This window comes from Cydia amplana, chromosome 3 (genome assembly GCF_948474715.1).
Source record: "Cydia amplana chromosome 3, ilCydAmpl1.1, whole genome shotgun sequence".
Taxonomy (NCBI): Eukaryota; Metazoa; Arthropoda; class Insecta; order Lepidoptera; family Tortricidae; genus Cydia; species Cydia amplana.
The window spans coordinates 2,108,217-2,120,614 of record NC_086071.1 but is presented as its reverse complement, the minus strand read 5'-3'; the positions used below and the strand labels follow the sequence as shown (position 1 = coordinate 2,120,614).

The 12,398-nt window shown below is 40.4% G+C and overlaps 1 protein-coding gene across 1 annotated transcript; it reads right to left on the bottom strand.

The window, feature by feature from the left end:
* Positions 1-2,208: 2,208 nt before the first annotated feature.
* LOC134662639 (uncharacterized) lies at positions 2,209-11,866 on the bottom strand. The gene is made up of 10 exons (XM_063518911.1): positions 11,849-11,866; positions 11,538-11,732; positions 7,659-7,763; positions 7,182-7,437; positions 6,207-6,334; positions 4,762-4,956; positions 3,550-3,833; positions 3,235-3,316; positions 2,610-2,777; positions 2,209-2,376 (listed from the first exon to the last, which is right to left on the bottom strand). The coding sequence occupies exons 1-10, from the start codon at positions 11,864-11,866 to the stop codon at positions 2,209-2,211; spliced, it is 1,599 nt and encodes a 532-aa protein (XP_063374981.1).
* Between the last annotated feature and the right edge of the window lie 532 nt (positions 11,867-12,398).

Genomic DNA, 12,398 nt, shown 5'->3' with positions numbered 1-12,398 from the left:
AACGTTTTGCGCACTAGGGATGTCACTCTGTCGACACACAACACTAACGATATTCGATTTATCGACTGTCGATATTCCTTTACGCTAACATTTACTAATGACTGGATTCCATGTGGATGAGATCTTGAAACCCTCGTCCCGATTGAAATTACTATGTTATGTGTACTTTACTCATTTAAAAGGAATGAAATATAACACTGAGACTGTACAATGACAAGGCCCACACAACAAGATTTTTGTATGAACAGTGTACTGAAGGTGAACCAGGTGTAAAATATGTAAGAAGGTATATCCATCTATAACAGATTGTTGCAGTGAGCGATGGTGAGCACCTATTATAAAATAAATCACCAATCTGATGCTTATCGGTTTTTGCCATTTTCGTTTATCAAGTATCAAACGCATTTCCCCATTTAATATTTTCATATACGACTCATAATACCAACATAATTATTATAGTTCATACTTTAATTAAACTTATTATTAAATCTATAAATACCTATATAATTACTTAAGACTCATACGCGAAAGGTAAAATTACCAGAAAGATATTTTCCTCTATGTTTTAAGTAATGTTACATGAATGCTGTGTATTGTGTAACTAATAGAAATGTCGCTTGAAAAAGGAGACCTAGGCTCTCCGAAACATGTCACGAGAGTGACTAAAAATACGTAGCTTTTGTGATAGTATGACTCACGCCTGTTTGAATTCAAAGAAAATAAATGAATCTGAGTACATATAAGTAACGTATAGTTTTCCAACTCTATAAAAAAAAGTGGAGAATATACGAGTATTTAATCACGCCAGCGCTAAACATTATGTCATATAGGTTAGCAGAGCGAACGGCCGCGTAGCCAACGCGCCAATCGCTAACGCTCCGTAGCGATCGAAACGCAACTGTCACTGTCGCACTAATATAGAAGAGTGATAAAGAGACAAAGCGTTTCGTTATCGAAGCGATAGCGATTGTCAGCTTGGCTAGGCCGGCAGAACCTTGATGGTTGTAAACGGTAACGTAGGCAAATCCGGAACCAGTCGATTTGCGAACTCAGCCTCGCTCCCCCGCGCCGCCGCCTCCACGTCTAGCTGTTGTTGTACATCCTTGTATGGCACAACACAATATGTACGTTAAAATACCGGCCTGCAGCATGTCGGGTCATGCTCAGTGTAGTGTTAATTCGCTCGAGCAAAGTTGATAAAACCAATTGACAGATTTGTGAAATTCCATTCGATATTCTATTGAGCGCACTTAGTAAGGAACATAAACTATAATATATGGTTTTTCATCACAGAAGGGTCCTTATGCTTCAAGTGCAATTTATGTATGGTCCTTCCCATCTGTAGTTCCAACAGATATTCTGATAAATAGGTCCTTATTGCACATGAAGCATAAAGGACCCTGGAAAGCCACATATAAGTAGTGTAGTGTAGTATTGATAATTGCTACTTTAAGTGCATTACTATGAAAAGTTTGCTCAATAGAACAGATAGAAAATTTCACAAGCCTAATACCACACCTTAGCAAAACGTCTCCTGAATAAAGCGTGCCTCTTGTTACTGTGAGTAGGCATGCTTTGGACGGCCTTTGATTTCAGATATCATCTATGACATCAGATTCTGAATTAAATTCGGTTGAGTCAGTTGTAGAACTTCTAACAGCTCATGACGCTAATATAGTCGAACCAAAAGGCCAGTTCAAACTAGTACATTCTGACTTCAAAATAATATCTAAACGATATATTATTCTCCCGTGCGTCTCGCTCGCGCAAATACATGAATGGACAAGTACCTGACAATGCGCGAACGTTAACTAAATTACATAATTTAGATGTCAGAATGTAAGTTTGAATTGGCCTCCATGCTAAGTTTTCCTGCCAAGTGCTATGTCAAGTATGGCACTTTTTTAAGGGGTAGGTACCTTAACTGCAAACTCAGTGCAAAGTTCTCGCAGTGCCGGACGCTCAGTCCAATAAATCACCTCATTAATTTCATAGGAATTGATTTCATTATTCCTTGCTTAGCTCTGGCTACTTGCCGACGCATAGGTATTTATAAATTAGGCACCGGAGCGGATACTCCAAACCAGCTGAGGATGCTTCAAGAAAATGAGAAAAATTGAAGAATAAACACTGGAAACTGAAATTATTATTTCACGTGATTACAGTTTATGTAAATGTCAATGACTTAAAGCGAGCATCTATCTACCTCTAAATATCTAGCATCTCCTCCATGCGTATCGAGTAAGGCACGTCGTGCACAGTAGTGAAGTTGACAGCCTTGGAGCGCGCCACCACGTCCGACACCACTTGGTCGCGGAACTCGAGCCAGCGGCGCGCCGACACCAACTCTTTGAATAGGTGCTTCTTTGTCGGTATCTGCGCAAACACTCATCTTTAAAGTAACAATCATTTTCTTACTATAACCAAGCTATAACGTATGAAATTTCACTGAAAAAAAAATATATATATAGCTCTTGCGGTGAAAATCCTAAATTAAACAGGACTATCAGCACCCATGGGAAACCCCTCCTAAAAAAACAGAGACAGCCTCCAAATCTGTGTTAAGAATAAACTCGCTACATTATACCATAGCATGTGAACATGATCACCTTCTTCTCGAGGTAGTGCTGTATCCGTGTCCAGATGTTGGCAGTATTCCGCTGCAGCAGCCAGACCTTGGGCAGCAGCATGCAGTCGACGGGCGTGAGCGCGACGATGCGCCGGTCGCGCATGTTCTCGCCGAAACCGAACGTGGACCCAGGGTTGAAGATGACCACCTGCTCAAAAATAATATTAGAAAAAGCTTAACCTTTTCAACGCCGTGTCAAACACAAAAGCTGTCACTCAGACGCCACATCATTGAAGTGTCAAAACTGAAGTTTAACTTTATGTATATGCACGTAGGTCGATGTTGCTCTGTGGTCTGTGACCGATTAATCGGTCTTTGGCGTTGAACCTGCGGTGCGGATATATCGGTCATTGGCGTCCAATAGGTTTAATGTAGGTGCGGAAGGATAGCTACTTGGCATTTTTATGAATTAGGGTCTGTGTGTAAGGCACAGTACCTACTAACTAATTAGAAAACTATTTTCAAGAGGTTTTCTTCAACTAGATATTTGTCCCACCACAGTTATGCTCTGTCAATTCAGCACTGTTCAAAGTATAAATAATGATAGTAAAGGGTGAGTAATAAGAGGGATTTCTAGATCATATCAACATCAGCGAGAACCAAACCTGCATGAAATACGTTCGCAAATTAACTGGAGCAGCTTTTGGCTTTTGTGGCATTTCGGAAACTGGGATCGGATCACTTAACCTGCCAAAAAACAACATAATAAAATACATTCATTCGAATAATACTTCCATCCTTTCGGCCTTTACGATGGGAATACGCTTTTCTATAGTCGCTTTTTACTAATGGAGTAGTGTACGCTTTATGAGACAAAAACCGGAGATAAAAAGTAATCAAAAGTTCAAAACGCAATGTTTTGACAATAAGTAGGTATGTACTACATTTTCTGATAACACGAGATAATTCTAATTTCTAACCTCAGAGAACCTCGGGGCAAAATTTCGCTAGGCGGCTTCAATACCATGTTCGAGATGGCCGGGTCTTCATCACCAGGCCCTTCTGTGACGGTTTGGCTCCATCCTAGTTTGATGTCACTCTCTCGAGTGTCACGTCTCTGCGTTGTTGTATGTTTCAGAACCCCGTGGATCTTAGACGCTCCTTGCTGCGATGGACCTTCATCAATGACGGATGTCGTTACGCTGGGGTCTTTATTTCCAAACCATTTCTTTTCTAAGGAAAGTTCTTGTTCCTGTTTCGGCACCTAAAATAAATAGGTATAACCACCCTGGGTTTAGAGACGATCAAGAATAAAACTATTTTTACGAAGAAGGTAAAGAAAGCTGATAATTAACAAGGTTTTACAAATTGTTTGGACAAAATGGAACCGAATTGCGTTCACTTGCGTTTATTATTTTCTCCTTAGGTTTCGAAAGTAACGTTATTTTACGGTAAGGCTTTTAGTCACAATAATAGACAGTGAGCAGCAGAAACTTAGCGAGCGAGGTGTTCAAAATTTTGTATAGTCGCCATCAGATATATCGGAGCGGCCGTGAGCGGCCGAGGCCCGAGGTGCCCAAAATTATATAAACATGTAAGTACTAACGCCTTGACAATAGAGGCGTGTTCAGAAATTTGTGAGCGCCTTGATGGCCGCTCTGCTCCAATATATCTGATGTCAACGGTAAACAATCTCATAAATATGACAGTTCAGGTAAGTATAGCCATAGAGAAATATAATAAGACAAGAGTGCTCACTCCATACATCAGTTAGCCTATTAATTTCAGTGTCTACATCTATTGTCAAGTAGCAGTACTGATAGTTCCGCTACTCGATGCTAGCATGCATCAGTTTCAGTACCAAAAAGACTATTAGCATCTAGATGCTAATAGTCTTTTTGGTACTAAAACTGATGTATGGAATGAGCAATCTATGTATTTTTTCTCTATGGTATAGCACATTCAACAAAACGATTAGCTACAAATTTATATGCAGAGGTGCTAAGCGAATAGGTTTGCTGACTATACCGTTTAGTACCTAAACTTAATTTATCTACGAAAATCGTGTGATTTTTAAGAAACCTTGCATGGAAAAAATGCACAATATTTTCTTTACGCAATAATAAATCTGAATCTGAACCAACTAGTTTCGTGATAACTTGTACCTATGTCCGCGCCATATTAATACTTACATAGGGATCGTACAACGTATAATGGTTGCGGCCGAGGTGCGTAGTGACGGTAACTTGCAAAGACTCTATCATCTGGCAGCGCCCTGAAAGTACGAAGTACACGAAGTTGGCCACACCCTCGCCGTCGCCGAGCAGCGTCTCGTTCGGCGCATACGACTTCATTTTGGCTGCTATACAACCTTCGCGTCTGGTCATCTGTAGCAATATAAAGCTTTGCTCAACCTCGTCTAGATAGAACGTAAGCGCCACGAGTGTGCAGCGCAGCGCACACAATGTTTCCTTCAGGTTGCGTGCCTCGAAGTTTTGTGATGCGGAGAGATGAAAGTCATGTGAGGCGCAAAGCACTAGGAACGAATGTAGAGGCATGTAAGGAACGAAAACTACGGAAAATGTGAATGAACTGTGTGAGAGATGATTTTAAAACAAAACAGGTGAATAATGAGTGACAAGATGAGGGACGTTAGAGACCTCTTGCAGCACGTCTTCTTTCGTAGGTTCTATGAGAGATAAAGACATTCTGCGCCGACCGCAAGTCAATGGGTGAAGGGCGAGCGAATGATAATGATGAGTAATGTAATGGAATTTGCAAAAATCAACAACGTTTAGGAAGCAAGTGAAAATTTTTGAATATCGTCACGTATGTTTCATGTTTTCTTCTTTTTTGAAGTGATTCTCTAACCTCGATAACTAATTTCAAGGAAATCGCCTCATAAGAAGCTACAAAACATATTTTACTTGTTTAAGTATAAGTTTCTAGGACTCAACAGATTTTACATTAAGTATACCTACCAAACCCACAGGTTTCACGATAAGTAAATGTAACAACTGCCAATTTTTGTGTATAATAGCTACCTATTTTCTATTGAGAAACCACTAGCGAGTACCATACACAAGACACAAGTAATACAGAAACCGAATAAATACATTACATGCAGGTATATAAACGTTTGTCATTTTATTCTTTATTTAAACAAATATACAGCAACGCAACCTAAGCCAAAGACACTTATACTGTTAGTACATAGTCAGTATCATAAACATAATTATGTATATAATTTTCGAACTATCTCTAGGATCTTAAATTAAACATACCTACATATTACTAAGTTATATAAGTAGAGATCCTGATACTATGTTACATAGGTAGAGTTTAAAAAATCCTGATACTACATTGTAAGGACGGCCACTTGTCTGCGAATATGTCTGCGTTTTGAACTGTAGCTATGAAGTTATTTAGTAATTCTATGGCTCGGTACGTGGGTGCGTTCGAACCGTGATATAGGTGCGAATAATTGGAAATGCGAAAAGGTTGCTGATGGGTCTCGTGCGCTACGCCCTACTGCAGCTATGTAGTTGCCGGGGGTAAAAAAACGCATAATCGTACGTTCCAGTACGGATGGGTTGTCAATATGATTTCTTAGAAGTAGACAGTAGTGTTATGTTACCTCGTCGAGCCCGTCGAAGTAAGTGAAGGCGGACATGGCGCGCCGCACCTCGTCCCATTGCTTCTGCACCAGCGCCTGCAGCGTGTACTTGAAGTCTTCCCTCATCAATGCCAACAACTCGCAGTGACCTGTAACCAGAACATACATACATATCCATCACTGCAAACAATAATTAAAAACATATAATTAACCTTTTCGCCGCCATTGACTTGATATAAAGTCAGTACCACAGAACAAGTTAGAATAGCGATGCGAGAAGGGTATAACGTATAACGTATAACGCGTATAACGTTATACGTGTCGCCGCCGGTTATGAGCAAACGCACGCATGCTAATACTCGCCCGCGCTGACCGAAAAACGTAAACATGCCTTTTGCGCCACAATAACGTTCAGATTAAGAAGCCAGACATCAAATCTGTCTAAAGGAGGCGTATCCATTCACCAGGCACACAAGTTTTTACTACCGTTGCGCGAGTGTATGTGGAGAGGAACGAGCGGCGACACCGGTTCCGATACTAACTGCGCGCGATAGCCGTTCTAACCTCTTTAATATGTTCTGTGGTCAGTACATTTCGTGCACCACAATTTCAATTTTCAATTTCAATACTTTATTGATAAAAATATAATTTTACACGTCAGGTACATGCAGTGCTTAATGCTAAGTCTTATAATTATTTATTGTATTTACATAGTTGGGCAGGCTAGGCTGAGCCAGCGAACTAGCAGTTCACACGCCACGACTTGATATGTTACACCTAGGTACGGGTTGTCTACTCGTACGTGCAATTTTTGACATGGCGTTGATGAGTTGATGACACTTTTTTACTTCATTGACGTGGCGGCGAAAAGGGTAAAATAAAATACTACATACATATTTAGATAATTTACACCCAAAAGACTCGAGTTCCTTTCCTAACGACACCCGCCGGTGCAAAGCGTGGTGTGAGCCTATACAACTTCCCACAGAATCCTACCGTTAGTAGTGACAGTAGCCGTTCTCGGCGTGTTGTGCAGCAGCGAGACATCTCCGAACATGTCCCCGGTGGTCATGGTGTCCACGTCCACGGATACGTGCTGCTGCAGCAGGTCGTCGTAGAAAAGCTGGCTCACGGTCACGTCTCCGTTCACTATGAAGTACATGGCGTGGGCCTCGTGGTACTGCCGCACGATCACGCGGTTCGGACCGTAGTATTTGAAGTATGTCGCCGCTGCCAGCTTTCTTCTCACATTCTACATATGAAGCAAAATAATGAACAAATAATTGAGGTTTAAATGTTTCCAAGCCGATTTTTGAAATCGCGTTCAAGACACTAGGTGAAAGCATAGACTTGAAAGTAACATAACCGCATATATGCGGTATGCACATATAGGTACATATAGGTATACCTATATGTTAATGGTTCTTAATAGAAAAATAAACTACGGTTGAAAATCTGGAACGAATCATGTACCTTGGGATATCGTTTGAAGCACTTCAAATCACCTAATTTCCGGTAGAGATATTGCTGCTCCTGGTACGTACGATCTGCCGCAGGCTTATTCAGCAAGGCTTTGTCCTGAAATTATGTAAGTATATTAATGTAGGTACCCATCAAATAAGGTGAGTTCGGCAAAGTTTCGGACGTTTTTAGGTGGGTTGAGATGATGTTGGATTTTTTTTCTCACCTTGTGGATAGGGTATGGACATGATTCAATTACAGAATTCAATTCAGAAACAAAATAAATTAACAGCGTAATTTTTTTACCTGGTGGTGTAAAAACGGACGGGCCTATAAGTTCGGCCCTATTGCCGGTATCATAGAGTTTACTATTGCAAAATAACCGGTATTACCCACTGATTAATACATAGAAGAATTGGTCTAGGAGTAATTCGGGCTATCATATCCGACCCGATTTTTATTTTTTTGCATTTTTTCTGACCGATCTTACACCATGAGCTCAATTTTCAAAAAATTATGGTTGTCAAACTTTAGATGTGGAGTCAATGAACCCGTGTAGGGTCAATGAACTACGTGGGTTCATTGACACCATCAGCGCGTTAGGTTGAAAAAAGGTGATGAAAGAGGATTTAAGGATAAAATAATATGAAAGTGGAGGATTTAATACGACCATTTTTAATCAGTCTGCGTTTTTATTATTTATAAAGATGGAAACATAATAAAATATTTGTTTAAGAATAAGAGATCAATTAAGTACCTATGTGGCGTTACTTAGTTAAGTGTAGCGATCAATACAAGATGATTTGGGAGCTTTATTGTGATTTAATATCTCTATTAATCATATTTACCTAATACCTAATTTAATCAAATATAATGGTGACACGAATTGACACGAATGAAGCGCTGGTGGCCTAGCGGTAAGAGCGTGCGACTTGCAATCCGGAGGTCGCGGGTTCGAAGTTCGAACCGCAGCTCGTACCAATGAGTTTTTCGAAACTTATTTACGAAATATCATTTGATATTTACCAGTCGCTTTTCGGTGAAGGAAAACATCGTGAGGAAACCGGACTAATCCCAATACGGGTCTAGTTTACCCTCTGGGTTGGAAGGTCAGATGGCAGTCGCTTTCGTAAAACCTAGTGCCCACGCCAATTACTGGGATTAGTTGCCAAGCGGACCCCAGCCACGAGCCGTGGCAGAATGCCGGGACAACGCGAGGAAGATGATGATAATGGTGACACGAATAAAGTTTGAGCATCCCTGAGAATTTAAGATCGGATGATAGCATACTTTGGGTCCGGATTTGGGTCCGGAAGACCGGATCTCGGCCTACAGGCATCGTATCAAAATTCCAAATATACAGATTTGTCACAAATTTAATAAATAACATGCAATCTGTAAAAGAAACAAATAACGCTTCAACTTGCCAGTTATTCAAGAAAAACTGGCGAAGGGTATTTCCGGACTCAAAAAACAATCTCATTTTTGGACGTTTGCACTTAACCGTACCTAGCTATATATCTCACGACTTGTTAGTCGGAGCGACAAGTGCGTCCTGAAGGGGGGTGCGGGACAAAATAGCGCATTGAATCACCTTGCCAGCATTAAAAAAAGCCCCGCAACAGGCGGAAATTTGAATCATACGATCTTATCCGGTGTCCGATCTTAGTCGAACTCACTTACTTTTTCTTAAAGTAGGTACGGAGTAACACAATGCTAGTAACGAGATCGCTTCATTAATCTAATTACTAATGGATATTTAAAGGGACAAGTCAGGGCAGCTGATGAAACGAATGCTGATGCCGCCAGAAGCTCCTAATAACTCAGTTAAATTGATACTTCTGTTGCCGCCATGGCATTTTGGCAACACCACGACGATGATCATGGCAACACTGCGCATGACGTACATCCGCAGCTCACGGAGCTGTCAAACCCAACGTCATAAAAAGGCATACACGAGGCAGTGTTGCCAGATGGTCACAAAAGTCACATTTTTCGTGACTTTTCGCCTTCTCGTGTGACATGTGCGTGACTTATGATTTTGGGGCAATTTTTGTGACTTTTGAAGATAGTCGATTTTTGGACAAGTTTAGTTTTGCAATTCGTATTATTTAGGAATGCTCCCAACCAAGCTTACTAAGCCCTTTAAATTTGACACTTTGCACTGACCCTTGACGATACATCAACAATCATGTTTATCACTAGGTCTTATCATAGTCATGGCAAAATGAGATTTGTTACCTTGACGTGACGGTGTTATATAGTTTGATAAGAGTTTTTTTTTGTGTAATGAATCATTAGTAATGATTCATTTCTTTTAGTCTGTATCTATACTACTCATTGTACTACATCAGTTATTGTGAGATTTTTGAGCGCTCTAAAACCATTAATTTTAGCCGGGGGTAAATTATTTACGCATATACTTTTTTATTTTCTTTTGATTAAAGATTCGCAGACAGGGAAATCGACACCACACTCGCGTTCGCGCTTTCACACCACGATTCACGCACATAGTCTGGAGGGGGCTTAAACAGTGTAAACTTTAAAAAATTTCTCTCGCACTGACTGACTGTGAATTGTATCTTGTTAGTAGTTTGTGGACTCATGTGACTGGGTTAAGTTTGGTAGATTAAGGCGTGTCCAGACGAAGACCATCCCCCGCCAATCCGACCAAACTATCCGATCAAACCAGGACGCGCGGACGCAAACACCAATTTGGCCAGTTTTATCAATTTAAATTTTATGGTGATATTTGACCGCTGTTAATTAAAAAATGCCCCTAACCGCGAAAACTAGCGTCACAAATTGGTATTCTTGCGTCCGTACTCCATTATATCGGTACTATCGGTCATAATCGGCGAGCCAAATTGGCGTTTGCGTCCGCACTTCCCGACCCAATCGGACAATTCAATCAGACCGTCGAAAAATTTTCCTCGTCTGGACAGGCCTAAGCTATAGTCTGTCAAGCCATTTCATTAAGTAGAAAAAAGCGTCAAATTTAAAAAAATTATCGCGAAGGGTCTATCATCCCAAAGAGAATTTAATTTCGCGCCCTCTTCCACTGACAAAGTTATTTGACTGACTTTATAATAACTTATTATGGTAATTTTTTTTTCGTATTGAAAACGAAAAAAAAATCAAGAAATAAAAAAAGGAACTTACAATTCATGAAATCGATCACATAAAATCATATAAGATTAGTAGAATTTTAGTGTAATATATTATTTTCGGAATTTCTTCTATTAAAATCGATTTACCAACCCATACTATAAAAATGTGACTTAAGCAGCAAAAACGTGACTTTTAGGGAAACGAAACGTAACTTATGACTCCAGAGCCCTGGCAACACTGACACGAGGCGGGAGCGCGACTACTTAAATGTCTTGAATAAATGTATTAATATTTCTTGGGTGTTTATTTTACTTCATGGCACGACTTAGAGCGTTTTTAAATTGTCCGATCCGATATCGGATGTTAATCTTACATTCACGTAGTCGGGCTGCGAGGGCGCCGTGTTTAGTGGTCACGCACACAGCGCACACTTCTACAAATATTATCCCCACCCCCACACCTTTGCACACAAACAAATATTATCGGTTCGGGGGGCTCCGCTTCGACATGGCTGAAATTATCGGACGCGCCTTTCCGATATCGAATGTAGGAAGGTCGAGAAAAACAGCTGCAGGAGAGTGCCATATGGCATCAAGTTCGCCTTTTTTGGGTTATCTATCGTTTTTTAGTAATAGTGAAAATAAAGGAAATAAAATACCTACTTAGATACCTACAGAAAAACACATGACTTTTTAGGTACTTCCATCCAACACCCGATATCGGATCGGGCAATGTGTAAACGCTCTTATTCTGAACGGAATGATAAAAACGCCATCTAACCTGTATATCTAGTAACCGCTTCTTCAGTTGCTTTGTCCTGATGACTTGCGTCACTCGCCGCTTTACGTCGTCCACTCCCTTGTACTCGTCAACGCCCTCTATGAGCCAGTACCGGTTCGCGAGAACGAGTCGCCCGAGCGCGCGAAATAGACATTTAGCGCGAAACTTTCTGCGCATCTGTTCCTCGGGATTTTCCTGGAAATTTCGTTGTTATACTTAGTCCTAGCTGTAAACGGACAGGGATATTGTGAGGGGTCCATGTTGACTACTGAACCCAAAAATTAATAATATCTAAAATCACGTATACTTACCTCCTTTTTCGGTGGCATTTTGTTGAGCGTTATTATTTATAAAGAGATTACCAAAACAATGTTTAGAAAAATAACAAAAAGAGCTATATAATTCCATAAAAAACGACTGACAATGACTGGCAGTCATTTATTAATAAAAGAGAATACCCGGATGTCAATGCTCGTATTATTTTCCTCTTAGGTTTAGCTAGCAACTAAGAAGTTTTAATGGATTATCTTATTATTCTCTATGAAATGAAAACGCCTTCTAAGGTTTGGGAAAATTGTTTTTATTATTCTTTACTACCAAATTTACTAGCTTCTGCCCGCAACTTCGTATGCGTATGATGATGATGAGTACCTATCCTATTACGTCCTTTCCCGGGCCTCAAATTATCTCCATCTAAATCGGCTCAGCGGTTTAAGCGTATGAAGAAGTAGAGTCTGTGCGGAAACAGTCGTGGATATACTCATTACTCGCAAGGGAACCAATAGGCTATGACTCTTCTCTATCCGCAGAGTCTAAAGAACGGACGGACAATAGTTCTTTGTACAACAAGAGATCAAAGTT